Here is a 20,955-nt window from a genome sequence, read left to right as displayed (position 1 = left end):
TTGTTCTCTTGAGCTTGTTCTGGTCACATGAAATACCATCTTCTTATACGTAATTACCTGCTTTCATATTGAGAAGTATCTTTGAATCAAAGGATCCAGCAGTCTCTGTTCAAAGACTACCCAAAGAACATCACCAAAATAGTGCAGGCCAGGGGGAGTCACCTAAGACTATATCAGGAAGCTCTGCAAAAATGAACCTCACAAATATCCCTCATCTACTTCATTGCCAAGCCACTTGTTGGAGGGGTGCTCATCTCTGGATGAATGGCAGACCCTGTCAATTGATGATAACATCTTAGCTGACCACAGCAGTTTTTCAAGCAAGGTCTGATTCCAGACCTAAAACACATCCATTTGTTTCTTCTGCTCCATGTTTACAAATGTATAGTCACAAAGCACCAGATCATAGTGATGCCTCATATTTTCGCACATATCTAATTTCAACCAAATTACATTCTTTTTATACCCATAAATCTATATATCCATATGGATATATGGAGATATATATATATGTCCATATATCCATAAATCTAGTTCAGATCAGTTATAAATATATTTTCTGTAAATATGCTTACAACAGTAATTTTGCCTGCTTGCTTTGGGAATTGAAGCATTTTAACTCTGTTTATAAACTGATGCTGCTAAAATGGAAAAAGAATCATGAATAAAGCAAGCTCCACAGCCATTATTTTTAATATGTTAAGGCACTTCAAACAATAACTGTATTCTGAGATGTCTTGAGAATCACAGTACGATTCAGGCCATTTTCTGAAGGCTGTATCCAATCCAAGAGTTTGGAAACAATACAAATAGAAAAACACCATAGCCACAGAGTAGAACACACCTACCCTTCTTACTGTCACCGAAAAGCCTTTTCCACAGGCCATACAATTCTGTACCTCATTGTCTTCTGCCCACTTCCTGTTGAGAGCTTGTGTGTGTTTGATCTATACAGAAGATGTAAAAAAAAATCAGGCTTTTTTAAAAATTGCATGTCTATTCTCTCTAATACCCTCTATTTCCACAGCATGCACTACCTATTGCAAAATAAAAGCACCAATTATGTCACGATACTCAGGGCTTATGGCCATTCAGAGAGGAAACCTTCTAAGCTTCAAAACTATAAGCAGATTTAATAACACACAGACAGACCCTCACACACCACGAACATAACACCTTAATTCACTTTAGAAAGGCAACCCATCACCAAACTGACACAAATCTGAAATTCTCCTAAGGTCCAAAACAGAGAATCAACAGGTTTTATAGCTTCAAATCAAATTATACCTGCAATGACTGGTTTTCTCGGCCAAGTTCCTGCATTGCAGCCGTTGTATTGTCCAACTTTTTCTTCATTTCTACAAGTTTGGCCTGAAGCTTTTCAATTTCTCCCTCACTTTTTATACACCTGAGGCAAAATAATAAACAGTCAGCTGAAAGCATTTAAGACAACGTACACTGTGTGTCCTTTGAGCCAGTTGTCAGTCTGAGAACTTACCCACATAAAATCCAGCCAAAAAAATCCTTACTCTGAAAAGTTCTTGGATGCCTTAACTAGGAAAACATTCTGTTGTAACAACCAGTTAAAGATTATACTGGCATTGCTCCTAAGTATCTGCAGCTTATCAATACCTGGAGTTACACCCCAAGGCAGGGACAGTGCTGAAGGCAGTCTCTCAACAGCAAGCCCTGATAAACACCCCTGTGCAATGGGACACTCTCCCAAACCAGCTGCTGCAGATCAGGTCAGGCAACAGGGCAGAAAAGAAAACTTTTTCTTCTACCAAGGCCACCTCCCATCAGCTGAAACTCAGTTAGCTGCTCAAAGCCAAATTTCAAAGGGTGTTTTTCTGCCAAGCTGTAAACAGCTACAGGATGAGTTCAACACAGTACAGCAAGGGACTGCCAAAGAAAGAGGATCTCACTTGAATTGATCCCATCCTTTTCCAAGGTTTACTGCTCAAAAGTCAAACCACCAAGACTGACAGTACTGACAAAAGTTTTCCCCTCTGCCTTCACCAAACATGTCAGGAAAAAAGGACAAAGAAAGCTTCCTGTCTCACAGGTGTTTCTTCTACCCTGGAAATCACTGCATTCAAGTAGCTCCTGCTGCCTTGCAAGGCCTCCTGCTGTCTGAAGGAAAAGCACCCTGCTTACCTTAGACTTAAATATGTTGTAGAGACAACAGCAGGATGGGAGAAAATAAAACTGTAGCTTTTCAGGAGGAAGAAAATGCCTCCTTTGTGAACTTTAGCCTATCTAATCCAATTACACTCAGTCTCCTAACACAGAGTAGTGGGCACACCTGGGAGTTCCTATGCAAATTCTGTGTTACTTAAGGGGTCTCTTCCAGGCTTCTGGATGACTTGTACATGTATCCAAACTGAATCAAGGCATGGGAACCTCACAGTGATGGAGAAGGACAGTTAGCTCAGGTAAGAGAAGTTCTCTCTGCCAGGCCCCACAAGGTTGACACAACAGATGAGAAGCTACAGCCTATACACCTGAAATCTCAGAGAAGCCCAGTGGATTTAGAAGGGTTTTACAGACCGACATAAATCTTTGAGAGCAAGCACAGAGCTGTAGCTTTGGTAATTAGTAAAGATCCTGATAAGCCCGCCCTGTTTTCTACAGAATGATCACAAAGAGCACAGTTGGTTCCCAAAACCTCTTGCTGTGCTTTGGCAGAGATGACAAGAGAGTTGCACCCTGGAAACTGCACCCACAGCCCAGGCACTAAGAGCAAATACAGATTTAAATAAAGCATGAATACAGAATCCCAAATCAACTCAAACAAGTTTTCACCCTCAGTTCATTTAATTTCTCAAACTACACTTCCTTAGTCATGACCACAGCTTACCTCTCCAGCAATGCTCTTCTCTCATCCTGATTATTCTGGACTGTTGCTTCCAGGACAGCATTGTCCCCACGTAAATCATCTGTCTGCTTCTCCAGCTCGCTCACTCGTCTTTGACTGCTTTGCCACTCTTTCTTCATGGTAGCCAGGTTTTCATTCAGGGCTGTCACCTGCATGGTGAGCTTGGTCTCTTTTTCATTATGTTTCCGTTTTTCTTCTTCTTTGTCTTTTTTCTCTGTGTGCTATAAAAACAATGGGAAAATTAAAAACAAGCTTCCAAGCATTCTTTCCCTATTCCCTACATTTAATTGAGCCAAAGAATCTTACTGTAATAGAATCACTACTTTTAATTAAGATACTCTACTAGACAAGGCTGTCACCCCACTGAATTTTCCTACACCAATAAATGCCTCACAGATTTTTTTATCTTGTCATTTAAAAGCTCCCGTAAAGTGACATTAAAGTCAACCCATTGCATCCTTTCTGTCTCTGGAAAAATCCAAAGGCATGTTCATAAAATAGCAGTCTCATTCTCTCTAACATACTAACCAGTTTGGCTTCAATTTCAGCACATTCTTTCTTCAGCTCCTCTTCTCTCTTTTTCAGCTGATCTTTGACAGCTTGATGTTTTTGTTTCTCCTGTTCCAGAGTTGAATTTACATTATCTATTTTGCCCTGCAGTTCTAATTTCTGTTGAATCAATAGCTGGTTTCCATCCTTGAGATTTGTCACCTCCTGTTAGGATACAGAATTCAAAGTTAAAGCAGCAACTCTGAAAGTGTAAATCGATTTAAATTAAAATTACTGTAATTCTTTCCTAGGAGAGGACAGTGATAATTTTTAGTTTTATCACTACAAGAAAGGATGATTTTATAGAGTAAAGTATCAATGATTTTCATGATCAAAGATTTTTAACTTATATTACGATCAACATTCAATTCTAAAAATAATTTTAATATATGTTTATACTAAAGTAGAGAGGAAATCTGTTGAATTGTTTTCTACCACTCCTTGAAAAGATGCATTCATTGTCATTTTTTAGGTACAGCTCTAAAATTTACTTCACATTGTTCTCTGTTTGCAATAATGAGGTTAAAAACTTTATAATGACAATGTAAAACTGAATGCTGATGGAAGAAAGTTAGTTTCTATTAGTCCTCAGTGTATAAAAAAATTACTCTGTTTTAAGCAAATGGGATGATGTAAATAATTGCTTTACTTGTTCTTCTGTAATTGAACTCAAGTAGAACAGTTCATTTAATTAACAGGAATAATTTTCCTTAAATTTACACAGTCAAGGATACAGGTTCTGACAAACTAATAGGGGTGGACCATTTTCCATAAATCAAAATTCACAATATGAGTTAAAACCAAACCAAGGACAGTGAAAAGAACATATCCTCAGAACAAGTGGATGCCCTACATATAAATCTATTCCTTGCTAGGAGATGGGAAACAGAATTTAAGTCTTTAGGAGACTTAAATTAAGTCTAACTAAGTCTGATTGCTTGTAGGGAAATGAAGACATTACTATTAAGCTGATACTGGTGTGCACACCTTCTACATCTTCATAAATTTTATTCTTTAGAATAGAGATTGTAGGAACAACAAGAATTAGAAAACCTTTCCCCAAGCACAGAGTGCTCAAGAGAAACAAAGTACAGACTTATACCTAAAAATTACAGACCATTTTCTAAACAATGGAGAACATAAGAACATCTGAAGGCTGTAAGCAATCATGTTATTTTCTTTTAGTTTTATTAATGTATAGGGAATTGTACCTGTATTTATACTTGTGCAATAATTTAAACTAAGTGTGCTTAACAGATGCAAATATAACTGCTTATGGAAAACACAAACTGCAGCCTTTTAGGAATTTTAGCTTTTACAGGGACTAAAAAAACAGAATATGTAGAGTGTGGCATGAAACAGTTAGTTTCACTGAAGACTAAAAATTATTTCATTAAATCCTCTCAACCTTTAACCTTTAGAGAGCTCAACTGATTGTTATGATTTTGGAAGAGAGTTAGTCTTTTATGAAGCTCCTGACATTTGCCTTTTTTGAGGCTTCCCCAACTGTAACTTTTTAAGACATTTTAAGAAACAACAGTAAGAGAATTTCATCTCTACCATGCATCCTTGAGAAGTCCCAGATGTGCCTAGAATATGTGGAAAACTTCACCCTTGTGATTCTTCTGGACCACTTTTCATTTCAGAATAGTCAAGCAGGGGTATGCAGAGTGAATTTACAGTGGAACTGAAGAAAAGCCAGGACATACAACCCATCCTGAAGCTAAGACAAGTTATGCAGCCCACCTGGCTCACTAGGCCCTGGGGCTCAAGAATCATCACCAACCAAGACATCATTGCTGAGGGAGCTCAATAAAATCTGCGCTTTGGTTCCCATACCTGTACTACCAATATTTACAGTAACCATCTTTGCAAAGCCATTCCAGAAAACATCTACTGAGTAGACACATATTTCTCATCACATAACCAAACATATGAAGAAGACTTAGCTTGTCTCAAGGTACCTTCTCAAATTCTTGCTTGCAGGCTTTAAGCTCTTCACCCAGCTTGGCACTTTCTTTTTCAAGTCTGCTCCTTATTTCCTGGAGCTCTGCCGTTTTACATTTTTCATTAGCCAAATCTTTTTCTTTCAAAATCTTGAAGAGAAATAGAAGTGCAAGAAAAGTTACCTCTTCCAAACTCACAAAATAAAAAACCCAACCAAACAAAAAACATTCAGGGCCCAAAAACTATTTGGTGACTTTGTAACTAAGGAGAAACAACTGCCATATATCTATCCATAGTTTGTAATGCAATTAGCAGCATGATTCCAGTTTTAGATTTAAAACTAATAATGTTTTCCCACCGGTCTAGACACAAACCTGTCTAGAAAAATGAAAGCATATTCTGAACCGAATTCAGTACAACTGTCTCTTTTCACCAGAGGTTCAGTAAAACTGGTATTGCTATGCACTACAACAGTGTTATGCTCTCAAATCAGAAAATAATAAAGGGTGCCTGCATGGGGTGGATGTGATATCTCCTGTGTGGATATTTCAAAAGGCAGAGGCATTTACCCTGTCATTCTGAAGATCTTGCAGCATTTTGGTCTTCTCACCCAGCTGCTGTTCTTTCTTTGATGCATCCTGCTCCAGTGCAGACTGAGCTTTCTTCAGCTCCTGAATTTGTTGATTACTGCTAGCAATTCGATTCCTGCTGGAAACTAATTCTTCTTGAGCTAGAGCAAGTTTTTCTTCTGTGGACTAATCACAAAGAGAGTTCTGCAAGTTATCCATCAATATAAAAATTACAGATACTAAACAGCCACTTAAACATTTTCCAAGTAGAAAAACTGCTACCTGGTGTGCAACATTTAGCTTCAAATGTCAACAGAGCATAATTACAGAAACTTCCAGTTTACAAGGTTACCCAAAGCAAAAAGAAACTATGCCAGCTTAATTTACAGGAACAAAAACTTACTGTACGTATTCCAGCCTGCATCCTTGCACAGACAAAAGGTGATAACATGCAGAAGGGCAAAGAACAAAAAGTGACTGCAATAAAGAGAATACACTTGAATTTGCTCACATAAATTAATTTTATTATCTAGGCAAATCAACTGTTCTATAACTCTAGATAGCTGTTACTTAAGAAGCAGTGAAGCTATACTTTGAAGATTTCAAAAATTATTCAATGCTATTTGCCACCAATGACTTCATAAAGTTAGCACTAGGTCAACTGTAAAATTTTTAAAAATTCTGGAGTAAAATATATAGGATAAAAATGCTAATATCCGGATAAAATGTTTCACAGTTTCTGCTGCATAAGCATTGTAAACAATAAGTTTAAACTTTCATTCAAAATCCAGAGATGATACTTTATTTGCTTCTAATTCTCACCATTAGCTAGAAAAAGAACTTGGATTTATCTCTCTGAAACAGGTCACAAAATCCCAAGAAACAATACAAAACTTGGACCCAAAGCCAAGCTCATTCTGTTTGCCCACAACAAAGTCTAACTTTGGGAGGTCTTTTTCAGTTTTTAAACCTTCTAGCTTAGCTAAAGACTAGTTCCACTTGAAACCAACAAGGAAAAAAACAACTAAACAAACTCATCCTCCACTTCTCCAAAATATTGGCATTTTATGGAAACTTTTGATGCTATGATACAGAAAATGAGCCGAGATTTATTATTACTAATAAGTTTATTGCCTTCAGTGCAACAGTAAGGATTTAAATTCTTCCAAAAAAAACTCAATTCTTTTTGAAGTTCTTGCTTAAATATTAATCAAACCTCTTGTTGAAGGTTAGTGGTTTTAAGAGGAACTATAAGCAGAATTTTCACTTAATTCAATTATGCATATGCTTTAGTCACTCCCATATTGATTTAAAAGCTAATTCATTTCTGATGCCTCATGACCCTCCTTTGTAATATCTAAAGTATTTTGCTTGTAGAGTCAGATTTAATTTGAAACAGCAGTGACAGAACACTGCTGATTCAACAGCATTTTCAAGAATCCCCATGACTCTTAAAAAGCTCACACCAGCTTTAAAATCAACTTTCAGGCAAATTACTTCACTTGTTTTCTGAGCTATTAGAATTTACTACTTAATACTTTGAAAGGTGTTGACTCAGAATTTTTTTGTAAAAAAAATACGACATGCTTCTGCAGTTTCAAGGTATCAGGGTTGGTATTTCAGAAAGCAAAATTATCTCACCCTGTGTACAGTGGAATACCATTGTCTTCCTAACACTGAGGGAGGATAGGAATTCTAGCATCATCATATAACATCTTCAACAGTATCTGAAGTTTTAGAAAGAAACATAGTAAAGCCACAACTTTCATTCAATTCTGTTTCTAGTAGAAAAAATGTGGTTACATCAAATTTGCTAACACCAGATGATTAAATTTGATGAAGTGGACAGTGACTTCTCTCTCAACCCACACCTCAAAGTGTCTGCACTGCACAGATCATCTCATTGTGTCTACACCGAGGCTGAGACAAGGAACAGGTACTGAACAAAAGAGGTCAATCAGTACTTATTTGTGTAAATAAAGAGAAGTGCTAAGCTGACTGGTACACACTTTAAATAAATACAAATATTTTAAAATTACAGTTTGATTCACAAATGGTCCTAGCAGGGTGGTGGATTCGATTCATTCTACCTACATGAAGTGCACAAAAAAGCATCTGAGTCTGTGTGCTCCCTGATCCCAGTCCACAAGGATCAACATTAAATTATTCATTAAATTAGATGCTAACCTGATCTCTCTTCATTCCCTAAGAAAAGAGTTAGACTGACTGTATGCAACTTAGGCTCCTGACTTACACAACCAAGCTCTGGCAAGTATGAATTTTGTTCCAGAACATTCACTGAATACATGCTGACAGCAATGCCAACACTGGAGACAAAGAAACATTCTTTTGAAAACACAGAAGAAACCAGGACTGACTACAAAAAGCCCAAATGCCAAAACTCAAGAATATTTGGCAGAGCTCAGGAGATCAGATTCACAGAAAATATTCTCGCACTAAGTCAAAATCAAGGCAAAAATAACAGTTTGTACATTTTTATTAACTCTTCTATATAAAAAAAGCCTTTTTTGCACTCACACCAAAAAAAAAGTGTGAATATACACATCCTGATACTTATATAAATATGTGTGTGTATCTACAAAAATTATTTAGTGGTATTCTTTTTCAATTATATATATTCTTTTTTATCAAAAACTATGGCTTTAACAAACACTCAAATCTATTTCTTTTTCCAGTCCCAAAGACGAAAGCATGTGTGAAAGTTACTGTTAGAGACATTTTTAATCCAAAGTAAATTTGCAGCAAATAGCATCATAAAATTATAACTACATTCCCACTCCAGTTTTGGGGTTTTTTGGTTTGTTTTTTTTGTTGTTTTTTTTAATGATAACACTTGTCCCTGTCCTGTGCAGGACTCAGAGCTGCACGGCTGCACCTGGCCACAGGTGCATGGCTCGGTGCTGCGCTGGGCACCCGGCGCGCAGCTGCGAAGCTGCCCGGAGCGCTCATCCCCTTGCCGGGCTCCCTCCGCCCGCAGCCGGAGCGGAGCCGCGGGCGCCAGCAGCGCCTTTCCCGACACACGCCGGCAGATGGTGCTCCGTGCCCAGCCCAGCACCCAGAGCCTCTCACCGCCCTCGGCCCCGCCACCAGCACGGTGCCACACCACGTGAGCGTGGTTTTCCATTTAAACCCAGCATCGCTAGGAGGTCATGATCTGGCCATGCCTCTTCTGGACAATGCTGGGCTCCTGACAGTGCTGACTCAACAGCTCTGCAGGGAGGTCGTAACTCTGCTAAAAATCCTGCACTGAAAGACACCCAAGTTTTAGAAACTTCTACCACTGCCTACTGAGAAGATTAAGGCCAATCTAAAGCTCGGTCTGCCCATCAGCTTTGGTTCCAAACTTCACACAAAACACACAGCTCTGGGTCAAATGAGCTACTTTCAATAAGTAACTTGCCCAAGGCAAAACATCATGCAGACAACTGATTTTGAATAGGCTGCGAAATTCTACTACAAAGTTCTTCAGTGGCATTTTGATATTCATCTCTCAAGATTAACATTTTCACTCTGAGGCTGTCTGAATGTGCATTTGCTTTTGAGGTCTTCTAAGACAAGTTATTGTCAGGATCTCTAGCTTGTCAGAGTGATCCCAAGAAGAGTTAGAAAGTCTCTTTTCCCAGCCCCACGGTTGAAGAAGGAGTCACAGCTCTTCATTTCTCGGTCTCAAGGTTATTGTATCTTATCTATAAAATTCTTTCTCCTGCCCTGCCGAGGTCCACTCAGCAGGACAGTCTGAGGCGCTCTGCCTGCCCCCAGGGTGGTGTTATGTCTTTATACTAAAAAACTACATGTACAATGTTTACAATTACTTTCCAATACCTTTCACCTATGTTAGACAGTGAGCTTCTACTCTAAACCAATCTGTAAGTGCCAACATTACAGCAGAAGGTGGAGGCCAAGAAGAAGGAGAAAGACTGGACACGCCCAGATCCCTCCATCTTGCCCCCCTTAATCTCCATTCTAAAAACCCCAAAACCTACTTTTTCACTATCATTCTACTTAATTTGTCATGGCTTGCAGATCTTCATCTAAGGTTGATAATTTGCTCCATGGGTCATAATCAAAACCACAGGCATTCTGGGGCTCTGTGCCAGGGTCTCTGAGAGTCCTGGCAGGGGTCTTGGCTGCTCAGGACAGCCAGAGGGATGTCCCGGGTCCTGACAAATTATCACTGCTTCTTTAGTTGAATGTTTTACTGAGGTAGCACAACCATGATTAAAGTTCAGTTCCCCACTTTTTCCCCCTTCCAGGAAAAAAAAAAAAAAAAAAAAAAAAAAGAAAAAAAAAGTGGCATCGATCAGACCTCAGTAATCCTAATTAATATATTGTTTTTTACAAAATTTTTAAATCAAGCAAACAGCCTCCAAATTGGTACACCACTTCAGTACTTGGGAACCCAAATCTTCTTCAGCCTCTCTAGGCTCCACAGAAACTTACATTATAAATCAAGTTACCTGATTGCTCACCTTAAAAATCCTCTTTCCCCATTGCCATCACCTTATTTTACCTTTTAGCATAGAGCTCTCCCTCTCTCTTGCTACCATCCCCATCCGGTCTAAATACATGTGAGACACTTACTGTCCTATTTTATATTTGACAGAACTAGAGGTCATCAAACTGCTTTAATAACAATACTTATTCACAGCTATTTTGCAACAAGTGATATACCTTAATGAAAACTACACCAAACCCCCCGCTCTGTTACTGTGGCCTGCTTCTACAGGCCACTCCATTACCAAAAGGTGATTTAAATGCATTGCAGGAAATAAACTCACAGATTTATATGTGCAATAGTAACAAACTGAAAGAAAGAATATGCTTAAACCACCACTGCTTGTTAATCATGCAGAAGTTTCCCCCAATTTAACATAGCAATTCAGCCATGGTGCACTGAATGTGAAGCTTCAATAAGCTGCAGGGAAACATGGCAGATAATTTATCACTACAGAGGAGTAAGTCTAATAAAACTGCAGTGGCCTATATGTAAAGGAGGTATTTCTCTGTTTCTTAAAATAACCTGAACCTGGCGTTCAGCCTCTGGGGCACAGGATGTCCTTGGGACAAACTGAAGCATTGCCTTAGTACTGACACTAAGCAGAAGGCCAGAAAAAAAGGGGCAAAAAACACCTTTGCTGACTGGCTCAACTCTCAGCAATACCTCTTTGAAGGCACTGCACACTAATACAAAACCAGGTAACTTCAGGAATACCAAAAACTTCAAGAAGTAAATTTTGGCACTTGTATTCCAGGTAGGTCCATAAGCCTACTGTTTCTATAAGTTTGACATCTCCTAACATCTACCATCAGCCAGGAATATTCTAGTTAAATCATCTGGAAGATAGCAGTTACTCACATGCTGCCAGACCTTGCCCTAATTAGCTATGCTATTTAAATTAGTTGAAAGCTACATAACAAGTAGTTATATACTTTCAATTAGTTGAAAGTATATAACAAGAAAAAGCAACATTTAAAAAATCACCCTAATGAACATGAAACCAAATCACTCTTCACTTTGCTGCTGCAGAAATGCAAGGGTATTTCAGGTAAACTGGCAAATCTTTAAAGTTTGCCTTTAAATTAGTTTCAGAATTTCTTTTGTCTCAGGAGAAGGGATTAAACAGCACTAAATACTATATATAGCAGAAGATTTTTTTTTCACTTATATAGTTCTTGCATTGTTTCTTGGTCTTCAAAATGGATATTAACACCTGCTAATTTACACCTGACATTAAAATGACTGCAAGTACCTTAAGGTCTTGCCTGGTTGCCAGCAGCTCAGACTCTTTGCCATAAAGATCCAGCTGCAGCTTCTCCATGTTTTCTTTATGTTTATCATGGGCCTTCTGTAAATCTGCCAGCTTGCCTTTCTCTGCTTTAAGCTCCTGTGCTGACAAAATGGACTGCTGTTGTAGTTTATTCTCCAGCTCTGCCTGAAACATAAGCATAGAAAGTTTTAGTTAAAGTTACAGACAGTAATGTTAGCTTAAGCATTTCAATAAAATGTATTTCTACTGCAAGAAGAGAATTTTGTTCTTATGGAATAACAGTTCAGTAACTTGATATTTGTGATTTTACAGTAATGTTTTATACCTAATTTAACAACAAAGTTTAATTCACTACAAAAGACAAAGTGAAACACATTAAGACTAAACAATAAAAATAGGAATAATGTTTCCAAGTGTGCTGGTTTTGGCTGAGGTAGAGTTTTCCTCATAGTAGTTAGTATGGGGGCTGTGTTTTGGATTTGTGGTGGGAACAGTGTTGTTGTGACAGGAATGTTTTAGCCACAGCTTAGCAGCAGTTACACAGAGCCAAGGCCTTTCCAGCTTCTCACACCACCCTATGAGCAAGAAATCTGGAGGTGCACAAGAGTTTGGAGAGGGCACAGCCAGGACAGCTGATCCCGCTGACCAAAGGGAAATTCCATACCATAGGACATCATGCCCAGTTTATGGAGCTGGCAGAAGAAGGGAGGAGGGAGTGTGGAGTGATGGTGTTTGTCTTCCCAAGCACCAGCAGCTGAGTTGATGGCTGGGTTAAACCACAACACCAAGACCAAATGTTTCCACAGGCTGTCTAAAGCACAAATATGAACATGGAGCATTAGGCAGCCAAAGCTGGAGCCACATTTAACAGTGCATGGCACACAGCACAACATTCTCTAATGTTGTAAGACATTTGAACTCTTCCCATTATGGTTCATGAGTTTTACACTGTCACTCAGATAATTTTGGTATAATATGAGAAGACTCAGTTTAAAACTGGCATGGACATTTTAAAACACTGCAGAGTTTGTCTAAAAATACTCTCACAAAATTCTACTGCTTTATAAGAAAATGGCAGCTTTTGCTTTGCTCCTGATGCAAAAAACCCACATTCAATCTACGTTATTTTATCCCTTTTCTAAAATTCAATTCCTATGGAATTGATATTTCAGCACTGGTTCATTACTGCTGTTGATGTTGCTGTTTTTATCTCCAACAGCATCTGAAGACCTCACTTCCATATCCTGACCTTACCATTTCCAACAAGGCTACAGAAACAGAGTTTATCACAAAGTTATTGACATAAAAGCTTCAATATTGATCAGAGGAATTTACATTCATTTTCTTGTAAGAGTAAGAAAGGACAGTCTTACCTTTTCTAAAAGGGCACTTTTTAATTCAGCTTGCAATGTTTCACTATGTTTTTTCTTCTGCTCAAAAGATTCTTTTAACTCTCTCAGCTTTCCCTGGAGATGTTGCTCACTTTTTTCTTTTTCCTTCAGAAGACCCTGGATTTCCAGTACTTGTGCTCTTGCTGAATCAAGGTCTACAGACAACTGCTTAGAAATCTATATTCAAAAATATTAAGTAACTGTATATAATTTAAATTTAAATCACTTTTTGTACATGCTGTTCACAGAACCAGACCATCCCACAGTGCCACTGCTGTTTCATAGCTATGTGGTTGAACACTGGCAAGCAGATTTTAAGAACTGCCATAACACATTAAAATAATCTGTTATTCCAAATTTACTACCCAGAGATCAACAGCAGTCTTTTTTATCCACTCTAAATTAAGATCAGGCAAGTTTTCTCACACCAGCAGTGGTTTGGGCTCTCCTGCTGCCAACTGTAGCACACACCAAGCTCATCCTTCTGCACTTTCCACTGAGCACCACAGCACTTCAGCTGAACGAGTGAGGAGCCAGGGAAGGAGCAGCAATAGTCACAGAGCAATTACCATCACACCTGCACACCCTCAAACCTCTTTCAGACATTAAGTGTCCATCACAGTCTATCAAACTATGTCCATTGATCAAATCTTTTCTGATTCCTTTAGGGAACAGAAGATGCCTTAGGTAAAGAAATCCATGAAAGCAGATGTGTCCTTCAGGCTGCCAGCTGCACTGCATGGTCTGAATGCTATCTTTGAAAAAGAAGTACATTTGGTCCTTATGTAGTCACAAGCAACTTACACAAGTTTGAAAAAGCAATTCAATCCTTGAAGGATATCTGAAAATGTCCTGCCAACTACACTGAGAACATACTGACTAAGCCTGAGAATAAAGTAGATCTAAGGATATGAAATAACAACTTTTATTGTAAGGAAATTAGAAAAAAAAAAAAAAAAAACAAGGACACAGTAATACCACATAACCATTTCACTAATGAAAAAACCTGAAGGGCTAAAATCCCCTGCTACGGTATGTGAAGCACTGAAAACTATGACTAAAACCTATATTTTAAGCTTCACATTACCCTCTAGGAAAGTTTTAGTATCACCTTATTTCAGTGCCAAAGATAGTATACAATTTGAGAATTGAAACATCTTTATCTCTTATCAGTCCCAGCAGGTGAGAATGAAAATCAATCTTTTGAACATTTATTATTATTGGTTTTTAGATTTCTGAAACTAAGCAGACAACTTACCACCTCTTTTTTCTCCAGGGAGTTTTTCAATTCATTCCTCTCTTTAGCTACAGACTCTGTTTGTATCTGAAGTTGGTGTTTTAACTCTTGGCAAGATTTTTCCTAAAAAACATAAGGCAAGGAAATATTCCTGTTAGCTTCTACGACTGTGTATGGAGCATTTTTGCAGGAGTTCCACATTCTGAAAAATACCGCTTTCATTTCCAATGAAAAATCTTGCCTCTCAACTGCAGACACTTTCAGCTCAAAACCTGTCAAAACTTTAAGGGGCAAATCTAAGCCACACATTAGATGCCCTATACTAATAAACTCAGCCAGGTGCCAGAGTTTCTCTGATTAACGATAGCCTCCCTGTTTGAAGCTTCTCCTTCTTGATGAAGTAGTGGGCTCACTGGTCTCACTCAGGGTCTAAAATTCCTTCATGTTCTAAAACTCACAAGCAAGTAAATTTGCAGACCTCCACGCATATGCAACCATATATTAAGTCCAAATACTACATATTTAAGACAGTGGAGAGCCTCTAAAAGACTCCAGAACTAGAAGCAGAATCTGGACTACTGCCTTTAAGTCTAAACTGGGGAGAAAATCCTTCAAGTTTTTAGGAGAAACAAATCTTTAAACAGCAGTAACTAAGAAAAGCAAACAAAAGAGCTTTCCTTCAAAAGCTGAATGAATAAGAGAAAAATGTTCTTTTTAACTAGGAGCAGATCAGAATAAAAGCAGCTCTGAATGGCTCTGGAAAATGGTGACATGTAAGATGGGAAGAGTATGAGGAAGACAGCCCTTGCCACATCTGAGACAATGCTGTCAGAACAACTGTATTCATACAGTGCCCATTCATATCACCAAGGCAGAAGAGGTAAGAAAAGCCCTAGTAATAGTTTACTTTCTTTACCATAATAGGTTGCTCTGGTGGTCAAGTACTTGTTATACTGTTACTTTTAAGACCTTTCTGAAATTCAAATAGTTCTAGTACTCCCATAATACCTTAAGCTAGGCATTCCCCAAATGACAGATGATGTTACTCTCTGCCTGCAGCTTTCCAGCATGTCCAGACAAACACACAGGAAGTTCTATATACGAAGACTTCAGAAAGGGAATTAAAATGGTCTCAGAAAAATAACTTCTTCAATACAACAGCATTTTAGCAAAGGTTCTAAAAGTTCTAAAACTGTTGTTATAATACAGCTGATGCATTTTTTAAAAGGGGACGTTTGCCATCAAACTGTTTCACCACCATTTGTCATCTCCATTTAGTTTCTTCATTATGTTAAAGGTGTGCAGGAAGAGGAAAGGATTCTGTTATGTGATATGACTGATGCTTACTACTGTAAATATCTAGGCAAAAATTTAAGGTGGGAAACATGTATGAACTACTAAAAATCACAATTTGGTTTTCCTCACAGTACTAAATATTCATGCATTTTCATCATATGTACACTGTTTTCAAACAGAAAGCAGTCATTTTATCAGAATGTATATACACCAAACTTAATGCCTAACTAAAGAATCTACTAACCATTTCTGCCATAGCTGCTTTTCCTTTTTTAATTTCGTTTTCTAATTCCTCCTTTCTTTTATTAAAGGATTCAGAGCTTTTTGAGAGCTTATCTTTGGTATCTGTAAGGTCCTTTAATAGAGTGTCCTTCTCTAACTTCACTTGTTGCAGCTCTGATGTGGCTGCTTGCATTTTACAATCAAGTTCCTTGAGCTGTTTACTTGTATCTTGATTTGATTTCTCAAGGTTTTGTTTGAGACTGGCCTTTTCTGCCTCCTGCTTTTTAATTTGTTGATTTGCTTGGTCAAGGGCCTCAGATTTCTTCTGCAAATCCAGCTGAGCATTAGACATCCTGCAAATACAAAAGGATAAAACATATTTTTTTAAAGTTCTTCTTCACAGGTTCTTTTGTATCCTTAAATTTCTCTACCTTCACCCATGGCCATTACATCTCTCCAGTTAAGGCAAAACACCAATTTCAGAAACTAGTTTTGAGATGGTTCCTTCTTCCTCAACTATCATGAACAGAAACTACCCCTTTGCTGCTTATGCAAAAATCGCAAATTTGTATTTGAAAAAGGTTGCAGAGGTATAGATATTTCAAGATGGACCTCACTACATCAGACTATTCAGCCATTCAGGTGACAACAAGCACAGTGAATAAAATGAAGAAGTGTAGTGAATCACAGCAGTCAGTGACTGCTGTGAGACAACATGGCAGATGGAGTGAAAGACAACAGGTGGGATACAACACATTTCTTGTAGCAGAGGGGACACAGCACTTATTTATGACTTTTTGAAATCACAGGAGAGAAGCAGAAAATTTCAACTCTAGTCCAAACTGCCTCGGTTTTATGTCTGACTTTGAAAAGTACTATAACACAGGAAATGCATACGCTTCTCTTGCTGCTTCAAGTTGTTTACTCAGTTCTGCTGTCCGGAGATCTAATTCTTTGTTCTGATGTCGCTGTTGTTGTAACTCCTGAAGAGCTTGGTCTTTACTTGCTCTAGCATCAAGAATGTCACCTTCAAGTTTCTGAGAGAGAAAAATAAAAAGATAGAGCCGTCAGAACACAACCAACAAAATAAAAATAGCAATAAAAAGCAAAGTCATCTAGTCTGTGAGTGCATTAACTGTAGAAAGCAGTGACAACTCTCACATATCATCTGTTTCATTACTTTGCAATTTATCTTTCATTGTTTAGTTCCTGCTAATCACCTGCTCCTCCAGAACTGAATTATTGTGTAAAACACTCTTAAAAGCATCTCTAAATAAAAGGCCGAGCAGGCATTTTATTGCAAAGTAATAGACAAAAAGCTTTACAGCAGAAGCAAATACACAAACTGAAGTGGTGAAGAAATTCTGTGCTTGCCTGGAAGAGGTTTTTCTTCTGTTTTTTTCCAAGGCTACTTTTTCACTCACATAGAATATAAAGAACACAGAAGCCTTCAGTAAATGGGCACTGTTTAGACTCTTCAACATACTGACTGTTTTACAGGCACTTCTGCTTTCACACAGAGGCCACAAAACAAAGTGGCCAAGTTTCTCCATAAAATTTCCTGAGGGCTTTTTGTTTTCAAATTTTTTTAAATGCCACATATTCAACTGGAATAATCTCAAAGAATGGTGATGATGCCAAGATTTTACATAGAATTGCATTCCTGTTGACAGCATCAACAACCCTGCTCAGTTTCACACTTTAGCTACCAGGAACCCCATAAAATCTTACACAAGCACACTCTGTATTTCTCCCAAGCATTTGTGTCCATTGGCTACTTGTGAAACCTCAGCAAAAGAATGAAAACTAAAAACAAAAATCAAAGTAGGCAAGAAAAATCCCAGTGTCCAAAAGAAGAGATGCAAGAACAAAATAATTATGCTGACAATTAAATGCATGACAGCTTTTAATAGCATTGGATTTAAAATTTCATACAGGTAAAAAAGCTTTTGTCCTCTTCTACAGAGCACAAAAGCTAGGAAAAACACCCAACTCAGTCTTGAGCAAAACGACTACCAACCTCCCTCAGAAGAGACAGACAACACTGCAAAACCAGTTCTGCATGGCTCCCATGATCCCTGAATCATATGCTTTTGTGTGTTATGAATTTTGACTACCAAGATTTTTTTTTAAATAGTGAACAAAAGTCAAAGCTCTCTCCTAAATTTTAAAGCTCTCAAGCATCAAGACTAATTCATATCCTTAACTGAAAATTCTAGTATATCAAAACACCATGAAGTTCTGCAAACCTTCTGCCAGAGTTATGTGGACTTTAAAATAAAAACTGATTTCAGAAGTGGAACGCAAAACTCCAGATCAAGTTAAGAGATGAAAGAGTGAGAAATAAATCTTGCTAAATAGCCTGCTGAAAGGCTTCAGAAATAAATTAAACCAGACAGGCAGTGTTAAGCAAGGCTAGCCAATGTAACACATATTCCCTGCTACTACTTTTAAAGTGTGCAAGTTCGACTTGAAAACTCAAATTTTGGGATATATTCATGTTCCTTAACATAAAGATTTCCAGGTAGCAGAAAGGCCGGTAGAAGCACACAGACAGGAAAATGACACAATAGTGGCAGTGTCATAGACCTATCTTCTTAATGTGATATAATAGTATGGAAGAAGAGAACAGGATTAAATGGTGAATCAGGAAACATTAGTGAGAAAGAAAACCCACAATAGTGATATTGATATAATCCTTCCCCCCTAATTTGAGCACAGCTTTTACCACATGCTGCCTAACAGCAGAGATCAGTTTCTGTAGGTCCAGATATTGTGTTCAATACAAACCTTAAGCTGTGCCTCTAGTTCTTCAGTTTTCTGTTCTAAAGAAAGGCATTTTTCTTTGTACTCTTTAAGATTGGCTTCCAGCTGAGTACAGTACTCCTGCTTGTCATTCAGCTTAGCTGTAACCTGATCCAACTGAGCACTGACCTTATTTAACTCCTGGGTAAAACAAAATACAAAGGTTGTTACTTTTTAAGTAACTTCAAAAATTACTAATGTCATATATGCTTTAAATTATCTAATGTGTTCAAATTAAAAAGGAAAATAATGTTTATTTTTTATTCTGAGGGGCAGGATATTGAAAGGAGAAACACATACACATGCACAAATTCCCTCTGTTTCACTGAAAAAAATAATTTTAAAGCCTCAATATTCTCTCAAACCTTACAGACCCTGGCCTAAATGTTAACAAAGGTGTTTGAAGTTGTAAATGAAAAGGAATTGTAGATAATAAAGGTGCTAGATCCTCAAGTTAGTACAGCAGTAACTAGCAAATGACATTAAAAAACTGAGATAAAATTTTTGATGTCTTTCTTTCTCATGAAATCAACCATCAAAGAGGAAAGCCAATAATATGGAAATGCTCAGTTCCCCACATACCAGGGATGATTTCAAAACATTTTGTCCAACACAAAACAAATAAATGCTGCAAGAGACACAAACACATTCACCTAGTATGAAAACAGGTACATCGAATTTCACTGTTCTCCAACCAAGCTGATGTATTTAGTTATTAATTAATTCTTTAATGGTTGCAAAAAGTTGTCTCCTGTTTACAGTAACTAATTACATTCCCATGCTACAAAATGGTGCCATATTAACATCTGCTGGTAATGTTTCCATGAAGACCACAGCAGCACTGATTTTAACTATGCAAATATTTGATTCAACATATGGTAAAATGCTTCCCTAGGATTAAAACACATTAAAAAACATGTCATTTTATCACCAGCCTTTTGGCCCACAGGGAATTATTTTTGAGTACCAGCAGCTGACAGGAAATTTATCTGAGTCAGCAGTAAGAGTCAGGAGTTTTTGCTTCTAGTAAGTGCGTTCTACAATCTTTTCTTCATAGCATACACACATGAATTGAATAATACCTCCAGAATGCCTAAAGAAAGCTTAGATTCTGAAGAATAACCTTACAGCAAGGAGCAGACTCCCAAGTAAATTCCTTGCACTGCAAAATATATCTGCTCCGGAGCAGCAAAAGGAATTGAATGCATGCCACATGGTTAAAATATCCTAAATTATCATTTCCCAGTGCTTATTCATATGTTCATTGAGTTTGTAAATAGACTATTTTTAGGTTTTTAAGCAGTTTTTAGGTAACACAGAAAATTTATGTGTCGCTTAATACCTGTTGTTTATCTTGCAGAGCATTCTGGGCAGTGTCCAGATGGTTCTGTAGATCTGCTCTCTGAGCAGCTTTTGATGCTTCTGCTGAAAGTAGCAATTCAGTCTTTGCTTTTACCTGAAAGATAAATTGTACTTCACTAAAACATCTGTTTTACCATAGCTCATTCTAGTTTTTTGATAGCCATCAGTAAGTTTAGTAGTAAAATCAGCAGTATTCATGTGTTAGTGCATATATTTCCTTGTAGAAAAATTCACCTTTTCCCAAATAGGAAATCACAACCAGAATTTTTCATCACCATAAAATACAGAGATCCATTACCTGCACATCAAGTTGTGACACTTTCTCTTTACTTTCATTTAACTGACTGGTTAGTTCAGTGATGTTTGTTTCTAGGGAAAGCACACGATCTTGAGCAGCTCTTAGGTGTGCCTTTTGTTCCTGCACTTGTTCATGCAAATTCTCTTGGGCTTGTTTATGACTTTCGGATTGATTTTTCAGCTTTTCTGTCAGCTGAGTTACCTGCAGTGGAAAAGAAACAACATGAGAAGGCTGGAACAGCATGTCCAAGGAAGTAAAAACTTAATTTTAGTGTGTCTTATTATGGCTCTGGAGACTCAATGCTATCACAATTCTTTTCCTGAACCATTACAGTAAAGCTATATTGTTCACAACACCAGAGTTTAAATAGGTTACCAGCTGAAAATAGAAGCAAAAGAGAATTGTCAATTTGGCCTTACTGTAACAGAAACAAAATACTAAGGAGACAACAGATGCAAGCTAAACTGAATTTTGGTCTTGAAAGCCAGAATCAAACCTCTTTTTAAAATGAGTGAAACAAATGTATCTATTATTTTTATTTACATACAGTTATAAATATATTTATAGTTTTTTACAAGCATACACATGTACAAATAAATATATAAAGTTATG

General features: G+C 37.6%; 1 protein-coding gene across 2 annotated transcripts in view; it reads right to left on the bottom strand.

The window, feature by feature from the left end:
• Nucleotides 1-20,955, bottom strand: part of EEA1 (early endosome antigen 1) — a 67,964-nt gene that overhangs the window by 7,050 nt on the left and 39,959 nt on the right. For both annotated transcript variants that reach the window (XM_058804664.1, XM_058804665.1), the window contains 14 exons: nt 20,344-20,544; nt 20,026-20,139; nt 18,669-18,824; nt 16,776-16,915; nt 15,901-16,231; nt 14,382-14,483; nt 13,106-13,300; nt 11,715-11,897; nt 5,944-6,129; nt 5,392-5,523; nt 3,407-3,592; nt 2,861-3,099; nt 1,288-1,408; nt 849-947 (listed from right to left, as the gene is read on the bottom strand). In XM_058804664.1, coding sequence (XP_058660647.1) covers nt 849-947; nt 1,288-1,408; nt 2,861-3,099; nt 3,407-3,592; nt 5,392-5,523; nt 5,944-6,129; nt 11,715-11,897; nt 13,106-13,300; nt 14,382-14,483; nt 15,901-16,231; nt 16,776-16,915; nt 18,669-18,824; nt 20,026-20,139; nt 20,344-20,544 — 2,385 coding nt within the window. The remainder of the gene's footprint in view (nt 1-848; nt 948-1,287; nt 1,409-2,860; nt 3,100-3,406; nt 3,593-5,391; nt 5,524-5,943; nt 6,130-11,714; nt 11,898-13,105; nt 13,301-14,381; nt 14,484-15,900; nt 16,232-16,775; nt 16,916-18,668; nt 18,825-20,025; nt 20,140-20,343; nt 20,545-20,955) is intronic.

This window comes from Ammospiza caudacuta, chromosome 5 (genome assembly GCF_027887145.1).
Source record: "Ammospiza caudacuta isolate bAmmCau1 chromosome 5, bAmmCau1.pri, whole genome shotgun sequence".
In the NCBI taxonomy this organism is placed as follows: Eukaryota; Metazoa; Chordata; class Aves; order Passeriformes; family Passerellidae; genus Ammospiza; species Ammospiza caudacuta.
The sequence above is the reverse complement of the archived record's forward strand: the minus strand, read 5'-3'. Positions and strand labels throughout refer to the sequence as shown.